This window comes from Eretmochelys imbricata, chromosome 1 (assembly GCF_965152235.1).
Source record: "Eretmochelys imbricata isolate rEreImb1 chromosome 1, rEreImb1.hap1, whole genome shotgun sequence".
In the NCBI taxonomy this organism is placed as follows: domain Eukaryota; kingdom Metazoa; phylum Chordata; order Testudines; family Cheloniidae; genus Eretmochelys; species Eretmochelys imbricata.
In genome coordinates this window covers 17,966,779-17,988,655 of record NC_135572.1, presented here as the reverse complement: position 1 = coordinate 17,988,655, position 21,877 = coordinate 17,966,779, and the positions used below count along the sequence as shown (strand labels likewise).

At 49.2% G+C, this 21,877-nt stretch overlaps 1 protein-coding gene across 1 annotated transcript in view; it reads right to left on the bottom strand.

Moving 5' to 3' along the window:
- Positions 1-21,877, bottom strand: part of USP35 (ubiquitin specific peptidase 35) — a 64,826-nt gene that overhangs the window by 19,801 nt on the left and 23,148 nt on the right. Inside the window, exons 2-5 of the mRNA XM_077807428.1 lie at positions 18,740-19,436; positions 15,993-16,128; positions 6,453-6,582; positions 798-899 (exon numbers count right to left, since the gene is read on the bottom strand). Coding sequence (XP_077663554.1) covers positions 798-899; positions 6,453-6,582; positions 15,993-16,128; positions 18,740-19,421 — 1,050 coding nt within the window. The 5' untranslated portion in view covers positions 19,422-19,436. The remainder of the gene's footprint in view (positions 1-797; positions 900-6,452; positions 6,583-15,992; positions 16,129-18,739; positions 19,437-21,877) is intronic.

Below are 21,877 nucleotides of genomic sequence, written 5' to 3'. Positions count from 1 at the left end.
CTGCCTGCCTCGGTCCCACGCCACTCCTGGAAGTGGCCAGCACAGCCCCGCAGCCCCGGGGGAGGGAGGGTGGGCAGAGGTCGCCCTCTGCACGCTGCTCCTGCCTGCAAGCACCGCCCCGCAGCTCCCATTGGCCGGGAACAGGGAGCAGTGGCCAATGGGAGCTGCAGGGGTGGTGCTTGCGGAGAGGGGCAGTGCGCAGAGCCATGTGCCACCCCCCCCCCGCTCCCCAGGGGGCACGTTGGCCCCTTCTCCCCTCCCGCACCCTGAACCCCCTCTTGCACCCCAAGCAGCAGCCCGATCCCCCTCCCAGAACCAGCACCACCACCCCCTCCTGCACTCCAACCCCCTGCCCCAGTCCAGAGTCCCCTCCTGCACTCAAACTCCCTCCCAGAGCTTGCACCCCCTTCTGCACCCCAACCCTCTGCCCCAGGCTCAGCCCAGAGCCCCCTCCCACACTGCGAACCCCTCTGCCCCAGCCCAGAGCCTGCACCCCCTCCCGAACCCCAGCCCACTACCCCAGCCCGGTGAAAGTGAGTGAGGGTGGGGGAGAGCGAGTGATGGAGGGTGGGGGATAGAGTGAGCAGGACGGGGCTTTGGGGAAGGGGTGGGGTAGATCCTGGGTTGGCCTTAAATTAAAAAACTGATCATGGGCATAAAAAGGTTGGAGACCACTGCTCTAGTGTCTTTGCTTCCAGGCTCTTTTTTAGCTACCTTAGCTATTACATTCATCGTACTGAACTGAGGTATGATACGTTCCGTATGACACACTTGTTTAAGTCTGGATTTAGCCTTACCAAGTGGAATGCTTCATGCGAGTGCTGGAAACTCAGCAGCATGTACAGCAGAACGGACAGCGCTCCCTCCCTCACAATGGGGTACAGCAACTTGGAAAAGACCTATGGAGGGAAAAGCACAGAAAGGCAAGGTGCACACACTACCAAGGCACCACATTAAACATGGTGGCCTCACGTCTTATTAAGATTAGTGGAAACACCTCTGCATGACTCAGGAAGCTCTCTGATCTGCTCTTTTAAGACAAGTAGGGTGAGGCTTGGTTGGTGCATGGATGGGGAGAGTGCCATGGAATACAACTTCAGACTGTACAGCGTCTAATAACAGCAGAGATAGAGGGATGTTCTGGAGGCGCAGGCCAGGAAGATTAGGGATAATTCCAGTTTGGGATGATGAAGGACCATAACCCAGACTCCTTGGGCTAGTTGAGGCTGAGAGACAATCCCCGCCCTGAAGAGCTTACATTCTAAACAGACACGATATGTACGTGCCACCCCAGTATTGCAAGCCTAATCCCAGCTAATCCCGGTGTGGAGGAGAGTTGCGGGAGGACGACTGGAGTCTTGGAGAGTGGGCCCACCCTGCATGCACCCTGCAGGGACAGCTTCTGTCTTACAGAGCCAGGCAGGCTCCCTACGACCAGGTGCATGATGGGATCGCAGAGCCACTCAGGTTCGGCCTGGCCAACCCTCCAAACTAACAGGAGGGAGGCAGGGCCAAATTTGAGTGAGTGGTATTGCGACCAGACACCAACTTCTGGCTGGGCCAGACCTGTGTGATGCTGTGACCCTGAGCACCTGGCCACAGTGTCTGGAGAGGAGAGTGGGGCTCAACCCCATGAAACAGAAGCCATCGCGGTCAGCTGAGTGCAGGGCAGGCTCGCTGTCCAAACCCCACCTCTCACCCCACAGCCTCCCCTGTGTACTGGGCCAGAAGTGTACGTTTGCCTAGGCCAGTGCCCTGTGATGGGTTAATCCAGCCCTGGACCTGGCAACTGTCCTGCGACCCAATGGTGGGTCAGGACCCACTGTTTGGGAAATAATGTCATAGGGAATCTGTGGCAGAGCCACGAACACAAGGCTCTTGGACCAGCAGAAGTCATTATTAGGGGAGTGATGAAAACAGAGACAAGGCCCCGGAGGGAGACTGGAGAGTTTTAAAAATCAAGACAGCCGTCCTGACGTGGAGACCTCTCTGCATTGAGCCAGTGTGGGGCAGCAGCATGGGGAGCCGAGCGCCGGGGAGACCGTGAGGGGAGACAAAGGCACAAATGGTGACTACAGCACAGCTGGACTAAAAGGGATCCCATTAACGTCTCGCCAGCTCCCTGGGCACAGTAATTAAGAGCTGCTCCAAGAGGAAACAGCTTCTGTTCCCTGCACCCTCCAGATTCCTACTGCTGGACTGGAGCAATTCTTGAAGTCAAGTTCAAGTGTATTTATGGCAGAAGCAGCCTTGCCAGCACACCCGACTTAGTCCCAAGTGCTGTGATTCTAGGTGCGTCGGCTGACGGCGGCTGGGTGAGATGAGATAGAGGCTGCTCTCTCCGCTCAGTGGCAGCAAAGCAAGGCACACAGAGCAGCGGGGTGTGGCCGGTCTCTTTATCCTCCTCTCCACGAGACAGATGCTGAATCCCGCATCCCCAAGCTTCAGCAACCCCAGAGGACAGGGAGTGCCCTGGCTTCCTTTCCTGGCTGCCCTGCCAACCCTGAAGCGGTGGCTGCTGCTGAGCCAACACATCTCCAGAGCACCCTGTCTCTCTCCAGTACCAGACAGGGAATGGCTCACTTGGCAGGCAGGCGAAGCGGGGAAGGAGGAGCATGTATTGGCCCTGGGCATGGCAGGGAAAGACACCTTCAATGCTGAAGATGACGGAGAGGAGAGAGGTACAAGGCAAGAGAAAGGGAAGGTCTGGGTGGCGGGGCTTCCTGTCATCAGGACCTAGACTGGATAGGCTTAGTGGGAAGGGATACTCCTGAGACAAGAATCCCCTGTTCCTGGGATTGCCATGTGGGAGGCTCCGCAAAAATAGATTTGATGGACAGGTCAGGGCAGGGGCACAGAAAGCTCTTTGAGAGGTTTTCATACTGTGGTGAGGAGTCTCTCGCAAAAAGAGAACACAATGAGCCTGTGGTTACAGCACATGCGTGAGAGTGAGGAGATCCACCTTCTACTCCTGGCTCTGCCATGGACTCGAAGCTTGAACCCTGGCAAGTCATCGGACCTTTCTGGGCCAGGAATTTCCCTCTCTGTAAGGGGAGGATAACAGCTTCCCAGCTCACAGGAGTGTTTGGAGGCTCACCACTCCACAAGGTGCTGGTGCTGCTACTCAGGATGCCAAACATAACTGTTTCGCTTGCACATTGCCCTGCCCCCCGTGGCCAGTTGCGTGCACCTGCTGGGTCTCTCCACCCACCATGACCGTGAGCTCTTTGGGGCAGAGACTCCCTGTTGCACACGTGTAGTGTGCCTCGCCCAATCCCTCATCAGGGCTGGAAGTGCTGCCACAAGGCCAAGATGAGTTGAGCTCCTCAGATGGGAGGCGCTAAACAAGTGTAAAGCCATGTTACCGTTTCTAAATTAGTCTTCACTTTCTTTGCCATGACGTTTCCAACGTCTTCAGCCCCTCAGACAAATCACTGGAAGCTGTGCGTTGAAAGCAGAGGGCTAGCAACCATATCCTCCTCTTTCAAGATCGGCATCTCACAAGGTAACGGGCAAAAAATGCCAACACTCCCGAAGCTAATCTATAACCCATCGCTACCATAATCCCAGCAGCTAAATGCATCACAAGCTGTCATAAATATAAAGGGAAGAGTAAACACCTTTAAATCCCTCCTGGCCAGAGGAAAAATCCTTTCACCTGTAAAGAGTTAAGAAGCTAAGATAACCTCGCTCGCACCTGACCAAAATGACCAATGAGGAGACAAGAGACTTTCAAAACTGGAGCGGGAGGGGGTGGGGGGGTACAAAGGGTTCCCTCTGTCTGTGTTGTTTTTTGCTGGGACCAGAGCAGGAATGCAGGTCAGAACTCCTGTAAAGAGTTAATAAGCAATCTAGTTAGATATGCGTTAGATTCTGTTTTGTTTAAATGGCTGATAAAATCAGTTGTGCTGACTGGAATGTATATTCCTGGTTCTGTGTCTTTTTATAACTTAAGGTTTTGCCTAGAGGGATTCTCTATGTTTTGAATCTGATTACCCTGTAAGGTATTTACCATCCTGATTTTACAGAGGTGATTCTTTTACTTTTTCTTTAATTAAAATTCTTCTTTTAAGAACCTGATTGCTTTTTCATTGTTCTTAAGAGCCAAGGGTTTGGGTCTGTGTTCACCTATGCAAATTGGTGAGGATTTTTATCAAGCCTTCCCCAGGAAAGGGGGTGTAGGGCTTGGGGGGATTTTGGGGAGAAAGACGTTTCCAAGGGGGCTCTTTCCCTGTTATTTTTGTTAGACGCTTGGTGGTGGCAGCAGTAAGGTCCAGGGACAAAAGGTAAAATAGTTTGTACCTTGGGGAAGTTTTAACCTAAACTGGTAAAAATAATCTCAGGGGGGTTTTCATGCAGGTCCCCACATCTGTACCCTAGAGTTCAGAGTGGGGAAGGAAGCTTAACACAAGCCAATTTTAAATGGCTGTCAGGTCAGTTTCTAATGGATTGACATTGGAAGGAAAGAACAAAAGCAGCAGCAGGAGAAATAATATGCCCCTGCCACTCTCAGTTTGGTTCATTCAAGAAGTATTTGCAGTTAACAATAACACTTTACACTTGAAAAGTGCCTTCCATGGCTGATTCTCCAAGGTAGGTAAGTATTGTCCCTCTGACGTTGCACTCCATATGTTTATGGAAATATGCTTATGAGAGTGTGAATATGATGTAACTGGAGTATGCTTTATGCAAAGGTCTCTTGTAAAGTATCATTACAAAGCTTATAATCTACTGAGTATGGTCATCCTATTTGTATGTATGTATCATTCTTGTATCCTAAAACTAGAAATATGAAGTATTACTCTGAAGTCCTATTGTAATTATGCAAAGTGTGGGCCATTAATGGTGGCTCAGAATCTTGATGGCTCCCATCAACTAGGACAATTGGTTGTAAATGGCTCTGTTTACTTGCAAAACTTCCTGGGTACGTGCTGGCCAGCCTTGGAAGAATGGAGACTACGGGTTTCACAGGACATATGACCATGTCAAATGATACTGGAATCCATCTTAAACCTGGTGATTTTGCATTTAGAAGGAGGGGTGGGAACCCAGAAAGAAACAAACGATTCCTGCCTTGTCCCAAAGCTATAAAAGGGGGTGGAACATACCCAGTCATGTGGACCCCTGCTTTTCATGTAAACTACCTGCTGGAACTAACAAGGTCTGTACTGGGGAAAGGATTGGGCCCAGACTAGGAAGGAGTCTAGTCTGTGAAAGAAACTTATTGGAACATCTCTGAGGGTGAGATTTACTTGTACTCAGTTTCTTAATGTATTAGGCTTAGACTTGCGTGTTTTCTTTTATTTTGCGTGGTAACTTGCTTTGTTCTGTCTGTTATTACTTGAAACAACTTAAATTCTACTTTTTATACTTAATAAACTCACTTTTGTTTGTTAATTAATCCAGAGTAAGTGATTAATAGCTGGGGGAGCAAACAGCTGTGCATATCTCTCCATCAGTATTATAGAGGGCGAACAATTTATAAGTTTACCATGTATACGCTTTATACAGAGTAAAACAGATTTATTTGGGGTTTGCATCCCATTGGAAGCTGGGTGTCTGGGTGCTGAAGACAGGAGTACTTACTAAGACATTTTCAGTTAAGTCTGCAGCTTTGAGGATGTGGTTCAGACCCTGGGTCTGTATTTGCATCAGGCTAGCATGTCTGGCTCAACAAGACAGGGTTCTGAAGACCCAAGCTGGCAGGGAAAAGGGAGTTACAAAGGTAGTCTCAGCACATCAGGTGACAGTTCCAAGGGGGTCTCTGTGACCAAGCCCGTCACAGTCCCCCATCATACAAATGGGGAGACTGAGGCAGAGAGATGCAGGGGTAATATTTTATAAAGTGGCCATTGATTTTGGGTACCCAACTTGAGACACCCAGGGCTTGATTTTCATACTGCGCTGGGCATCCACCACAACAGTTAACATCAATAGCAAATACGGATGCTTGGCACTTCTGAAAATCAGGTCTTAAGTGTCTCAAGTTGGGCCCTCCAACAATGAGGTATCCAAAATCCATAGTCACTTTAGAGGTGGCTGTAATTGTCTTGTCTGAGGAAACACGTTGAGCCAATGAGAATCAGACAACGAGCTTCTGACTCGCAGTCTCCTGCTCTAATGACTAGGCAGCTCTGCCTCGCAGTTCTATAGATCCGTTGTATATGGAGGGAAGAACTGCTAGCTAGAAAGCCTTACAAGGCAGACTCCAGTCTACCAGTTCTGTAGATAGTAAGATAAGGTGGGTGCAAACTCCAGTGGGTACAAGCCACTAGCACAGCTCCAATGCACCAAATATCCAATTCTACGATGACCCCTTTAATCACCTGGTTGCAGCACTAATGTCAATATAGGTCTCAGTCAAATTTGATCAAAAGGCAGGACAGAGAAGCTCCAGTACTAAAGGGGAAGGAGAGACTCTGACTGCAGCCATGTCTGAAGGGCACACTGACCTTTTCAATTTTCAAAAGAGTGACTTCAATCAAGATGCTGAACTTTTTCACTGCAGCCAAACCCTTCAGTAGAGCGATGATCCATTTGTCTATGTTCTTCCCTAGGGGCCAAGAGACCCAGTCAATCATCCTACAATGGAAAACAAATATGTGGAATAATGACTTAAAATATGCATTATAAAATCCATGATGTCTCGGACAACCCCGTCCCCTCCAAAATCCTATCCAGGAGCTTGGGACAACCCAAGAAGAAACTGCCCCAAATAAATCATCCCATGTTTTACACCAAGACCAGTGACTGCTGGATTAGGATTTTGGTAATTCAGTCAGCACTACATAGCTGGTAAGAAGGCCTGATCCAAAACCTATTAAAGTGGATGGGGAGTCTTTACAGTGGTGATCGTATAGAATCATAGAACCGCAGGGTGAGAAAGGACCGCAAGGATCATCTAGTTTAATCCCCTGCCAAGATGCAGGATTCGTTGTGTCTAAACCATCCAGACAGATGGCTCTCCAGCCTCCTTTTGAAAACCTCTAATGAAGGAGCGTCCACAACCTCCCTCGGCGTCTGTTCCACTGTCCTACTGTTCTTACAGTAAGGACATTTTTCCTGTGCTGGGTTTCAATGAGTTTAGGATCAGCTTACAGTTGGGCTTGGCGGAATTTCATTATTTTTTATTATAACGTCGACAGATAATATTGATGTTTTTCTTGAAGCATTTTTTTCTATTTTTATCTATTTAATTTTGTATAGTTGCAGAAAATTATGTGCGGCACAGACTAATTATTTAATGACAGTATCTGTTAAGATTCAAAATGTTGAAGCTTTACAATTGTTAGTATTAAAACATCAATGGTCAATATCACGTGTCGAAGTATACAGTACAAATATCGTTAAATCAAACTAATAAATTCTCAGGAAGCATTTTTCTTGCTTTGCCTATTTGTAAATTTAGATTATTATCAATGGAAATATTTTATCATCATTTGTGTGTGTTCGTGAAACCATCTTGGGTTCAATGAGCTTTCATCCAATCACAGGCAGGTTTCCGATGGAACCCTGCATAGGTTCCTGGCAGGTGATGGGGAGTCCAGGTTTGTAGGTTTCACAGCTCTGGGGCAGCCCCACCATGGCAGAGTTTCCTGGCTTCCTGCCATGGAGCTGAGGAGCACAGAAGCCCCAGCTCTAACTGGGCTCTGTCCCCATAGTCACAACCTGGAGCCAAAAAAACCCTGAGAGACCCCACTTGAGCAGCGGTGAAAGGGAGCAGAATCATGTAAATTTCAGTCAGCGGCCACAGGTCCCACAGGAACACATTTTGTCTCAGAACACCATGTGTCTGTGGTTCTGAAATGAAATTTTTTGAAATTTCCCGCCAACTAGAAATTCTAAGTTTCAGCCAGCTCTACATAGAACTCCACCTAGCTCTTAGGCCTGGTCTACAATACGAGTTTAGGTCGAATTTAGCAGCGTTACCTCCATTTAACCCTGCACCCGTACACATGACGAAGCCTTTTTTTCGACTTAAAGGGCTCTTAAAATTGATTTCTTTACTCCTCCCCCAACGAGGGGATTAGCGCTGAAATTGGCCTTGTCGGGTCGAATTTGGGGTACCGTGGATGCAATTCGACAGTATTGATCTCCAGGAGCTATCCCAGAGTGCTCAGTTGTGACCCCTCTGGACAGCGTTCTCAACTCAGATGCACTGGCCAGGTAGACAGGAAAAGGCCAGTGAACTTTTGCATCTCATTTCCTGTTTGGCCAGCATGGCGAGCTCACCTGCACAGGTCACCATGCAGAGCCCATCAGCACAGGAAACCATGCAGTCCCAGAATTGCCGAAGAGCTCCAGCATGGACCAAATGGGAGGTAGGGGATCTGATCGCTGTACAGGGAGACGAATCCGTGCTGGCAGAACTCCGTTCGAAAAGACGAAATGCCAAAATATTTGAAAAAATCTCCAATGGCATGAAGGGGACAGAGGTTATAACAGGGACCCGCAGCAGTGCTGCGTGAAAATTAAGGAGCTCAGGCAAGCCTACCAAAAAAACAGAGGCAAACAGACGCTCCAGTTCAGAGCCCCAGACATGCCACTTCTATGATGAGCTGCATGCCATTCTAGGGGGTGCAGCCACCACTACCCGAACCCTGTGCTTTGACTCCATCCAAGGAGTTGGAGGCAACATGGAAGTGGGTTTTGGGGCGAGCGAGATGATGATGATGAGGAGGTTGTAGATAGCTCACAGCAAGGAAGCGGAGAAACCGGTTTCCCCAACAGCCAGGATCTGTTTATCACCCTGGACCTAGAGCCAGTACCCCCCGAACCCACCCAAGGTGGGCTCCCGGACCCTGAAGGCGGAGAAGGGACCTCTGGTGAGTGTACCTTTGTAAATATTATACATGGTTTAAAAGCAAGCGTGTTTAATGATTAATTTGCTCTGGCATTCGCGGCCAGTACAGCTACTGGAAAAGTCTGTTAACGTGTCTGGGAATGGAGCGGAAATCCTCCAGGGACATCTCCATAAAGCTCTCCTGGATGTACTCCCAAAGCCTTTGCAAAAGGTTTCTGGGGAGGTCAGCCTTATTCCGTCCTCCATGGTAGGACACTTTACCACGCCAGGCCAGTAGCACATAGTTGGGAATCATTGCAGAACAAAGCATTGCAGTGTATGGTCCCAGTGTTTGCTGGCATTCAAACAACATCCATTCTTTATCTCTTTATCTCAGGAGAGTAATATCATTCATGGTCACTTGATTGAAATAGGGTGGTTTTAGTAAGCGGACATTCAGAGGTGCCCGTTCCTGATGGGCTGTTTGCCTGTGGCTAAACAGAAATCTTCCCCGCTGTTAGCCACGCGGTGGTGAGAGGGGTGAAGCCATCATCCCAGAGAATTGGTTGTGTGCATGTGGGGGGGGGGGGGGCTAGTTGGGTTTCTGCTGCACGTTAACCCGGAAATCACAGCCCCTCCTTTTAAATTGCCAACCCATTTTAAATGGCTAACGCAATGGCTACTTCGTATGGGAAATGAGGGCGCTGCTGTTTGAAGCCATTCCCACATGTTGTGAAAGTTAAAGAAGCCAAAAGACTGTGGCTTACCATGGCTGCCTGCAAGCCGAATTCTGTTGCCCGGCCCTGCGTGAGTGATCTCTCACACCAAACCGGCATATCCTCAGTAAGAGGCAAAATGCGACCTTGTAATGAAAGCACATGTGCTATGTAATGTTAACAGTAAGGTTTACCGTGAAAGAGTGTACCCATTGTTCTATAAAATGTGTCTTTTTAAATACTACTCTCCCTTTTTTTCCTTCCGCAAATGTTTCAACGCTCCCACTATTATCTCCTTCCCAGAGGCTAGCGAAGATTAGAAGGCGAAAAAAAAGCACTCGCGATGAAATGTTCTCTGACCTCATGCTGTCCTCCCACACTGACAGAGCACAGCAAAATATGTGGAAACAGACAATCTCAGAGTGCAGGAAAACACAATATGACCGTGAGGAGAGGTGGTGGGCTGAAGATGGTAGGTGGCATCAGCTTGCTGCAAGAAGGCAGGAGTCAATGCTCAGGCTGCTGGAGGATCAAACTCATATGCTCCAGCGTATGGTTGAGCCGCAGGAAAGGCAGCAGGACCACAGACCACCGCTACAGCCCCTGGGTAACCAACCGCCTCCTCCCCAAGTTCCATAGCCTCCTCACCCAGACGCCCAAGAACGCGGTGGGGGGGGCCTCCAGCCACTCTACCCCAGAGGATTGCCCAAGCAACAGAAGGCTGGCATTCAATAAGTTTTAAAGTGCTATGTGGCCTTGTTCTTCCCTCCTTCACCACCCCACCTGGTGCTTCCCTCCTCCACCATCCCTACCGGGCTACCTTGGCAGTTATCCCCCTATCTGTGTGATGAATAAATAAAGAATGCATGAATGTGAAGCAACAATTACTTTATTGCCTCTGATCGAAGGGAGGAGGGGAGGGTGGTTAGCTTACAGGGAAGTAGAGTGAACCAAGGGGCGGGGGGTTTCATCAAGGAGAAACAAACAAAATTTTCACACAGTAGCCTGGCCAGTCATGAAACTGGTTTTTCAAAGCTTCTCTGATGCGTACCACGCCCTCCTGTGCTCTTCTAACCGCCCTGGTGTCTGGCTGCGCATAACCAGCGGCCAGGTGATTTGCCTCAACCTCCCACCCTGCCATAAATGTCTCCCCCTTACTCTCACAGATATTATGGAGCGCATAGCAAGCAGTAATAACAATGGGAATATTCGTTTCGCTGAGGTCTAAATGACTCAGTAAACTGCACCAGCGTGCTTTTAAACGTCCAAATGCACATTCTACCACCATTCTGCACTTGCTCAGCCTGTAGTTGAACAGCTCCTGACTACTGTCCAGGCTGCCTGTGTATGGCTTCATGAGCCCTAGCGTTAAGGGGTAGGCTGGGTCCCCAAGGATAATATAAGCATTTCGACAGGTTTCAGAGTAACAGCCGTGTTAGTCTGTGAGCTGTAGGTCATGAAAGCTTATGCTCAAATAAACTGGTTAGTCTCTAAGGTGCCACAAGTACTCCTTTTCTATAAGCATTTCAACATCCCCAACGGTTATTTTCTGGTCTGGAAAGTAAGTCCCTTACTGCAGCTGTTGAAACAGACCAGAGTTCCTGAAGATGTGAGCGTCATGTACCTTTCCCAGCTATCCCACGTTGATGTTGGTGAAACGTCCCTTGTGATCCACCAGTCCTTGCAGCACTATTGAAAAGTACCCCTTGCGGTTTATGTACTCGCTGGCTTGGTGCTCTGGTGCCAAGACAGGGATATGGGTTCCGTCTATGGCCCCACCACAGTTAGGGAATCCCATTGCAGCAAAGCCATCCACTATGACCTGCACATTTCCCAGAGTCACTACCTTTGATATCAGCAGCTCAGTGATTGCGTTGGCTACTTGCATCACAGCAGCCCTCATGGTAGATTTGCCCACTCCAAATTGATTCCCAACTGACCAGTAGCTGTCTGGCGTTGCAAGCTTCCACAGGGCTATTGCCACTCGCTTCTCAACTGTGAGGGCTGCTCTCATCTTGGTATTCATGCGCTTCAGGGCAGGGGAAAGCAAGTCACAAAGTTCCATTGAAGTGCCCTTACACATGCGAAAGTTTCGCAGCCACTGGGAATCGTCCCAGACCTGCAACACGATGCGGTCCCACCAGTCTGTGCTTGTTTCCCGGGCCCAGAATCAGTGTTCCACGCCATGAACCTGCCCAACTGACACCATGATGTGCACATTGCAGGGGCCCGTACTTTATGAGAAGTCTGTGTCCATGTCCTCATCACTCTCGTCACCACGCTGCAGTCGCCTCCTCCTCGCCTGGTTTCACTTTTCTTGCAGGTTGTAGTGCTGCATATCCTGCTGGATAATGCGCACAGTGTTTATAGTGCTCATAACTGCCGCGGTGATCTGAGCGGGCTCCATGTTCCCCGTGCTATGGCGTCTGCGCTGAAAAAAAGGCACAAAACGATTGTCTGCCGTTGCTCTGACGGAGGGAGGGGCGACTGACGACATGGCTTACAGGGTTGGCTTACAGGGAATTAAAATCAACAAAGGGGGTGGCTTTGCACCAAGGAGAAACGGAACAGCCCCCTCAAGGATAGAACTCAAAACCCTGGGTTTAGCAGGCCGTTGATTTCACGGAGGGAGGGAGGGAGGGGGGAGAAAATGAATACAAATGAATACAAAACAAATCTGGTCTATTTCTTGTTTTGATCCACTTCATCTATCTTTATACATCTTGCTGGCAGCAGATGGTGAAGTACGACTGCTAGCCATCGTCTTCTCCTGGGTGCTCGGCAGAAGACGGTGCAGTATGACTGCTGGACATAGTCGACTCCTGGCTGCTCACCAGAAGACGGTGCAGTACGACTGCCGGCAGGACTGAATCTCCATGAGACGAAACTTAAAAAGGGAAATGATCTGGCTGAGTCACTCCCATGTCTGCCCAGGTGCCCCTGACTGACCTCACCGAGGTCGGCTAAAAGAGCACCCAGGAGTACGGTGATGATGGCTACAAGTCATACTGCACCGTCTGCTGCCAAAAGGCAATGAGCTGCTGCTGTGTAGCAATGCAGTACCGTGTCTGCCAGCACCCAGGAGACATATGGTGACGGTGAGCTGATCAGGCTCCATGCTTGCCATGGTATGGCGTCTGCATGGGTAACCCAGGAAAAAAGGAACAAAACGATTTGTCTGCCGTTGCTTTCATGGAGGGAGGGAGGGAAGGGGGGGCCTGACGATATGTACCCAGAACCACCCGCAACAATGTTTTTGCCCCATCAGGCATTGGAATTTCTACCCAGAATTCAAATGGGCGGTGGAGACTGTGGGAACTGTGGGATAGCTACCCACAGTGCAATGCTCCAGAAGTCAACGGTTGCCTCGGTACTGTGGACACACTCCGCCGACTACATGCACTTAGAGCATTTGTGTGGGGACACACACAATTGACTGTATAAAAACGCTTTCTATAAAACGGACTTCTATAAATTCGACCTAATTTCGTAGTGTAGACATACCCTTAGACAGCACTTTTCATCAGTAGATCTCAAAGTACTTTACAGAGGAAGTCAGTATCGTGAACCGCATTTTACAGATGGAATAAATATAATGCCACTGAAAGGCAGCCACACAGAAACACTTATGTGGACAGAGATAGAAATGATCCACTGAACTGCACTGTATAACCGGAGGAGCAAAAGTCCTTACAGGCACTGAAGATCCAAGGACAATTTTTGTAAGAGGCATTTCTCTCCAATGTCCTTGGCCAAAATATCCCATTCCTCACTCCCCACTTTGCTGTTGTACTGTGTGCTGATTATCCTCTAGCTACAACCTTCCCACCCCAGAGGTGGCTGCCTTCACCCATCACGGAAAGATTTTGCTATGTATGTAGTTTCTAGAGCATTCTGAGATGAAAGGGGCTGTATACACATGTAAACTATTACTATATTTGCTATGTGTTGAGCTAGATGGTTCCATGCACAAAAATAAAATCCCTCTATGTGACTTTCAAAGTAATTCCACTTTGAAGAAAGAATGATGTTAATGTAGCTCTCTGGAGTGCCATCAATTTATAAACAGTCCACCAAAACTTCCGCTGGCTCCTAAGTGAGCCTAATGACATTTCACAAGCTCTGCTTAATGCTTCGGTAGCAATGAGTAATCATTCATCGTAACAGAGGATTTTAAAGGAAAGAGGCAATTGACTTTGCGATGGCTATTTTTGGAAGCAGATGCTCTTAGTGGAATTATCGATTAGAGTCCACAGCGGCATCTGGGATTAGCTCCCCATGAAAAGAAAGAAAAGACCATGGAGGTTGGAAACGGCACTGAAATACAGACGCGCTTTGACTCGGATCACTTTAGATTTTATGAAAACAAACCCCACCCCAGCAAGTCAAAGATAATTTTGTGCTGGTGGAAGGGACGTATATGCGGAAGCCTCTTATTTCTCCACAGTCCAGGTATAACGGCTATGCCAGTGAACGGTGCTAGCTCCCAACATGTAGCCTGGGATGGGATGGATGCACGCAGCACTAAAACAGGTAGGGAAGGGATTCATGCTCTGCATAGGGAGCCAGGGAGAAGACCAGCTCCACTTAAGGGAACCGGCTCAGCCTGCCCTTTATGGAGGATTGTTTGTACTTGGACTCATGAGAGCACACACGCAACCTGAAGGACAAGGTGAATGTGGGTATCAAAGGAAAGCAGGAAGTGGCCTCTCTGAGGAGCCCAGAGGATGAAGACTCTCCTAGGCCAAGCCTGCTCAAGGAACCTGGGAGAGGGAGGAGTTTTGGGACTTGGACACAGGCCTGCAGAGGAGGCTGGTGACCTCAGAGAGGAGACTCTATCCCAAGCCTGACCTTGAAGGACCACCTCTAGAATGCCTGATGTTCATTCAGCCCTGTTAGCTGCCCCTGTTCTCTACCTCCTCTGGTCACTTAGGAGCTGGCTCTTTAAACCCTTGTTCTCCCTGAGTAGCCCCGCCCCCGGGTTAACGGGTGCTGAAGCGATTAGGGATCAAAGCCTCCACAGCTCATTCACTCCTTGGCATCTCCACTGAGTCTGTTAACAAGGTGGCTACCTCTTGTGTGATGCCAAAATCTGCACTGAGACCACCACCGATCACCATTAGACGGCAGCCAAGCACCATTAGATTACAGCTAATTTCCATTTCACCAAATTAGGACACATCCGTACCACTGTCCTGCAGGAGAAAAAGGTCCTCTGGCATTTTACCCATCCAGCCCCTCTTCATTCCACTACTGGATCAACCAAAAGAGATAGCTCTGCTAAATCCTACCATGTAATCTGCAAACTAGAGTTAAAAGCATGTCCAGGCAACATACAGGGAAGTTCTACCCTTTGTTCTTTTCAGCCTTGGCTGCTGTAAGCCTTATGCTACATACAGACTTTGGCTGAAGGGAGCCTGGAATCCATTTCAGGAATAAACACAGCTAGGAAGATTGATTTTTTTCCCCCCTTGTGCAACTGCTATTTAGTCAACTTGCCCGGATATAGGCAGATACCATATAGCCAGATACTGCAAAGCTGGGACACTGAGTGAATGCTGGACATCAATTAGAGAGAGAATCTGACAGACCAGACAAGCACTCTTGTATGCAGGCCGGGGTCAGCAGGAGCTCAACTGCAGGCAGGAAATGGGAGACAGTACAACTTTGGTTTTCCTTTATAACCTCTCTCAAGCTAGGTAGTTCTAATGCATCCATCGGGGTGGGATCTGGGTGCTACACAGTATCTGAGCTATGTCACCAACTGATCACTAACCAGCCCACCACCTTCTGTAGTTCCTCCGTGCTCCAGGCTTTCCAAGCATGTGGAGCTCCCTGTTCTATAGCTGTGACTTTCGCAGGAGCTTGGGTAGAAGGGAACTGCTGCTCCAGAAGTGCCAGCTGTGCTGCCCAGACCCTCCTGATAGCCCCCGTAGGGAAAACAGCAGCTCTGAGGTCAGGCTGAAGCCATTTTCACAGCCAGGCGTTCAAGGGATATGTCACGCAGTTAAATAAAGATCCAAAGCACCGGCAGTTGCACTCACCTTAGCCAAGATTTTCAGAAGTGCCTAGTGATTTTGAGGGACTCCACTTCAGGTGCCCAGCTTGACACACCTTAAAGGGACATGATTTTCAGAGGGCAGGTTCTCAGCACTTTCTGAAAATCAGGCCCTTTTAAGGGGTCTCAAGTGGGGAACCTAAAAATCACAAGTCCCTGGTGAAAATCTTGGTCTTACTCCCAGAGTCCTGCATGCTTGGAGGGTAGTGAGGAGGGATAGCAAAATTCTCCTGTCCCCAAACCCCTCAAACCTCCACACTAGGGCTGTACCACACTAGGATACCAGCAAAGAGCATTCTGCTCCTAAACCTGAGTCCTGGGATGAAATTGCTAGGAAGGGTTGAATGTAGCTATTGGGCAGGTCTTTCTCTGGCCTGAGGCACAGCAAGAATCCTTCCAGGATGTTCAGCAACCGGTACCTCCCCACATCTCCTACCTACTGATCGCCGTCATCATCTGCATATCTGTTATGCTGTCATCGTTGGTTAGGTTTCTTATGACACCATCCATGAGCTCTAGTGGAACGTATTGGACCACGCTGGCCAAGGCATTCGATGGAGCTTCCTGCTCCTCTGCAAGATATTAGTAAGAACGGACAGCATTAAAGCTGGTAGTCGCTGGGAAATCCGATTTACATTATCCTGTCTCTATGGCAAAGGTCGGATCCTTTCTAGCTACACAAAGGGCTAGCTCATCAGCTAGTCTAAATCAGCATAGCTCCATCGACTCAACACTGATCTGTTCTGGGATGGCAGTTCCTATGTTCTTAACGGCACACAAGGCACGCGGTTGTGGCAGACACCCTGGGTGCTTTGTGAGGCACATAGCTGAAAGAGGGGCAGGTATCACATGCAAATGAATGCTAGCCCCTGGAGTGTGCTATTGCTTTTCTAACAGCTGGCTATATGGTCCCGACCCCTAGATCCCTATGCAAGCAAATTCTCTTTCTATGCTTGCTTTACACTACTCGTTCTCTATAACCTCCAGTGGGACGTGTGACACTCTGCACCTCATATTCACCGTAGTAATATGATTATGATGCATCTTGTACAAGATATGCCTTGTGAGGTGTCTATGGAAAAGTTAGGATAATGATATTCAGCAAACCATATTTATATAATGTATCATTTTTTTATCTGGCGTTATGAATATTAGCTATGTATTTGTGTTTTAAATGTGGTTGTACCTGGGTAATACTCATAAAGCTTTACATACAGTCTGTGAGCACACTGTGAATGGCCTATTCAAGTTGAACGGCCCACCAACAAAGACAATGAGCCATGAGAAAAGCTAATCTTCATCTGATGAACTGTCCTGGGGACGCTTCAGTCATCCTGTGAACAATGGCCGCCATAACTCATCGGGAGCACGCAAGGGCTTGTGACCAGATCACATGATACTGAACGCAATTTTCGTACATGTATTTTTCCACAAACTGGCTGGGAACTTGGCTTGGAACAAAGGGGTTCCCGTGATATGGAAGAAACTATAAAAGGAGGAAGTGACATCACCACGGGGCCTCAATTCCCACACCAGAGAACACCTGGAAACATCTGTGGAACAAAGACTGAACTGGGGAAGGAGGGTCCCAGGCAGGGAAGAAGGAAGCCTGCCTGTGCATGGAAGCTTACTGGATTGTTTATACTATCTAACAGGGTAAGACACTGCTTGATTGAAATCCCATCTAGTGTTTATTTCTTAGGTAACCGTCTTTGATCTGTTTGCTATCACTTATAAGCACTTGAAATCTATCTTTCTGTAGTTAATACATCTATTTTATATTTTTTACCCAAAACAGTGTGGTTTGCTTGAAGTGTAGGGAAAACCCGCAATTAACAAAAGCTTGTGCATAGTCCTCTTCACATCAAGGGTGGGGCAGACTGGGTAATAAATTCATACTGGTCAGGCTTTTGACCAGGGCAGGACGGTACAGCTCTGGGGTCTTAGGCTGGGGAGCTGGGGGTATTTTGGCTGGAGCCTCTCTATTGTTGGTTCATGCAGTGACTGGCAGAGCATTCATGAACACAGCTGGGTGTGCCCCCTGCCTGTGAATGTTTGTGTGAGGGCAAGCTTGCGGGGCTTTGTAGCTTGTTACAATGTCACAGTGTGAGAGGGAACAGAGATTGGTAAGACAGAGGGCTCAGCAGTACCCCAGTTCCAGGTTGCACCCCAGGGGGGCCCATCACAGGATGATCCAGGATATATACACCCCTGGGGCATGCTTCAAGGCACAAGGCCAAGGGTGAGGTTCCAAAGCACCCAGGGCAGAGAGATGCCCAGCTCGCACTGGAGTTTGTGGGAGTGGAGAATGGGCATTTACTGCCAACAGGGAATTGGGAGCCCCACTACCCTTTGAAATTCTCCCCCAAGTGCTTTTGTAACAACTCAGTGGGGGCCACAAGCACTGGAGCAATCACTTCTACCACATAGCATGGCTTAATGGACATCACAGAGAACACTGGAGATGGAATTTAGGGCTAAAGCCAGACAGCTTCAGCACTGAAAGCACAAGCCCTTCCCACTTGAACTGAAGGAGTAACATCGTTAGCCATCAGTAAGTAGCAGACCCACTGAGGCTGGCCACTAGAGGGAGACATCATCAAATGTTTTAAAGACTCACTCTACCTCCCACTGTAGTCAATGGCAATCTTTCCACTGGCTTTGCCTGCAGTTGAGTTGGACGCTATATCACTGGTTTACATCAGCACGCTGGTCAAATTTCAGCTTGCGTAATTAAAATTCTGCCTAAGTTTCCTCTGCAGTCTCAACTGTATAATATATTCTTCACTTCCTGGCCTAAACGATTGGGTAGGGTTGCTGTGGACTTACTGTTGCATTTCAGTAGCAGATGATCCCTTTCCTATTTATTATCGCCTGTGCAACTATGAATCTGTTTTATTAAGTTCCTGAAATGCCAGATCTTTTCGGACAGTGTAAAATGTAAGATAGGGGTCAGCAACCTTCGGCACGCAGCCCATCAGGGTAATCCGCTGGTGGGCCACGAGACATTTTGTTTATGTTGACCGTCCACAGACACAGCCGCCCACAGCTCCCAGTCACCACGATTCGCTGTTCCTGGCCAATGGGAGCTGCAGGAAGCGTGCTGAAGGTTGCCAGCCCCTGATGTAAGACATTCTATTTCATTAGTAGCACACGGCTGAAAACACACTGTACTGTTTTTACCTGTCGAAGAAATGATAGTAAAAAGCTCCTTCAAGGATGGCAGAATGGAGGAAGTCTGAGCTCTCCAGATCTTCTGTAACAGTCCGCTCACTTTGTTCACGTGGTCTAGAAACTCCATGATGTCATCTTCTCCTTCTGAGATGCACTGGAACTGCCCAATGCACCGTATTAGCTGCTGGCAAAACAAAGTCTGGTGTTTGCCTGTGGGAACACACTGAGGATGCTGGGATAAGAGCTTACTGATCTTAGCACACTGCTTGGGCCCAGGCCGCTCGCAGACTTTGCGGAGCACTTCAATCCTCAGCAAGCTGAAAATGTCACTAGCTGACGGGCTCTCCAAGATGAACTGCAGTCCCAGGTGGATATAATCTAATACGTAAAGGCTCCTTTTCCCCGCAGGCCCGTAACCTTCCTGGAGGAGACTCAGGAGGAATCGGACATTGAAGAACTCCTCAAACTCCTCCGGGTGGTAGTGGCCGTAAACTTCCAAAACCTCTTTGCCGATCTCTCTCTTAAACTTGGTGTCACCCATGAGGTACAGCTTGGTGGAGAGTTCTAGCATGGACCAGCACTGTTCGCTGTCCATGGGCTGCTTTATTGCCTCTATGACGCGTCTCACTAGCCCTTGTTTCACATTGTTGGGGTAGGAAGACATCATCACAGCTTCTAGTATCTTGTCCATTTCACCTTTTAGACTCTGAAACAGTGTGAAACAGCAGCATGTTAGTCCAGTTTTACTTTACCACCCAAAGCTTCTGAGCACCCATGGCTCCTGCTGGCTTCAGCGGGGATGGGATTGGGTGCTCAGCACTTCTGAAAATCCAGCTACTTTTATTTAGGTGCCTAATTCTCAATTTTGGAGCAGCGTTGCCAGATTGTAAAATCTGAGCCTGTGTGCCTTCCCTGGCTCCCACTCCTCTCCCTCCCATGTTAATCTTTAATATTACATGTTGAGAGTCCTATTAGAGGACTACAGTAGGCAGGGTGACAATCAAGCAATAAAGACACAACTCAGATCTGATTCTGAGATACAGGGATGATCCTCAGATTAGACAGGGCCCATTTGTATCACTAGAGCAGGGCCATAAAGCTGGCTTAATCAGTTCCCTGCGGATTCCTCTGGCAGAGTGTAAAACTGGCACTATGTAAACCTTCCCCTGCTCCTGGTGTAAGGGGGTTTGGTTTGGGGAAAGGGGCATGGCCAGAGCACCACTGCACTTCAGCAATCCGTGGGTGCTGTAACAGCCCCTTTGGGCTGTGGACAGCCAGCTGCAACTAAGAGCAGCCTTGAGGTGTCTCTTACCAGGAGCCAAGTTGGCCCCAAGATCAGGCAGCTGTGAAAGTGACCTGGGTCCTGCAGCAAGCACAGCTCGGCCAGATCCAAGAATTGGAGAGCTCTGCAAACAATTTACACTGCTGTAATCTGCATGACTATCGACATCTACTCCCTGGACAACACGGACGATCTCGTGTCATTTCTACCCCCTAGAGGTGCCTGGCTCTGGTTATTGTGCTGAAGTGTCTTTATTGTGGCTAAAGATATCTGTCGGTCTTTTTGGGTGTGTCAGATGATTAAATTGCCAGATATGAATTTTAAGGAGCGGCCTGGGATGACAGAGGTGAAAACACTCCCAATTTTAGAGACTCTTATACTCTTTTTGAGTTCACACAGCCTCCCAGCCCCCACAATTGGAGGCCATTTTCTATTCATTCCTGCAGACCGACTGTTCCAGATCATCATCGCAACTCCCCTGTACAGCTTGCAGTGACTCACTCCCCGTCTCTAGCTGTCAGCCTGGGAAAATCTCAGCACAAGACTGAGCGAGGGCCTGTTAGCTGCAGATCTGTCACATGTGATTCTGCGCTTGGGCTTGGATTCTGCGATCTCATTTCCTCCCATTTGTTTTGTTAGGAATAATACCATAACAAATCCATGGCTACTTGTTGTCTCTGTGCCAGGCACTGCGGCCACTTGGAGCGTCACAGCAGGGAAAGAACCCAGATCTCCCTGCTCCGGAAATATGGGCCTCTACCACCTGAACTAAGATGAAGCTTCTTTCGCTCTCTGCAGTACAGGGTCCAAGAGATGCTGACAAACAGTTCCCATTGTAGCCAGTCCTGGGGCTTTAGCAGTGGCTGACGCACGGGGGTGACTAGAGTTGCCAAGTGTGTAATCGCAGAAAACAGAACACCCTTGCCCTGCCCCTTCTCCAAAGCCCTACCCCTTCTCTGGGGCCCCACTCCCTGCTCACTCCATCCCCCCTCTGTTGCTCACTGTCCCCTATTCTTACTCATTCGCTCATTTTTACCGAGCTGGGGCAGGTGTTTGAGATGCAGGTGGGGTGAGGGCTCCAGCTGGGGGTGTGGGCTCTGGGGTGGGGCCAGAAATGAGGGTTTCAGGATGTGAGAGGGGGATCCAAGCTGAGGCAGGGTTGCGGGGGCGGGGGGTGTGCAGGCTCTGGGAGGGATTTTTGGTGCGGGAGGGGGCTCAGGGCTAGGGCAGGGGTGTGGGAGGGGGTGCAGGCTGTGGGAGGGAGTTTGGCTGCAGGAGGAGATGAGGGGTGTAGCCTCCAGGTGGCACTTACCTTGGGGGGCTCCCCAGAAGCAGAGACATGTCCCTCATCTCCTAGGCATAGGGGTGGCCAGGTGGCTCTGCGTGGTATGCGCTCCCTCCATGGATAGGTGCTGCCCCCATAGCTTCCATTGGCTGCGGTTCCCAGCCAATGGGAGTGCGGAGCTGGTGCACAGGGCAGGGGCAGTGCGTGGAGCCCCCTTGGCTGCCCCTGCACCTAAGAACCGCAGGGACATGTCGCCACTTCCGGGAGCTGCCCGAAGCCAGGTATGGAGCCTGCCAGCCCCACCAACTGGACTTTTAATGGCCTGGTCAGCAGTGCTGACCAGAGCTGACAGGGTCCCTTTTCGACCACGTGTTCTGGTCAAAAACCAGATGCCTGGCAACCCTAGATATGACCCTCAGAAGAAATAGTACAATGGCATCCATGCTGAGGATGTTAACCTGTCCCACGTAAGCGCAAGCATTTCAGGGACTGTTGGTGTACCCTGAGGGGCAATATGGATATTCAAGCCCTGCACTCTCAGAACTACCCTCCCCCCATTGCGGGATATGTGCCATTCCCC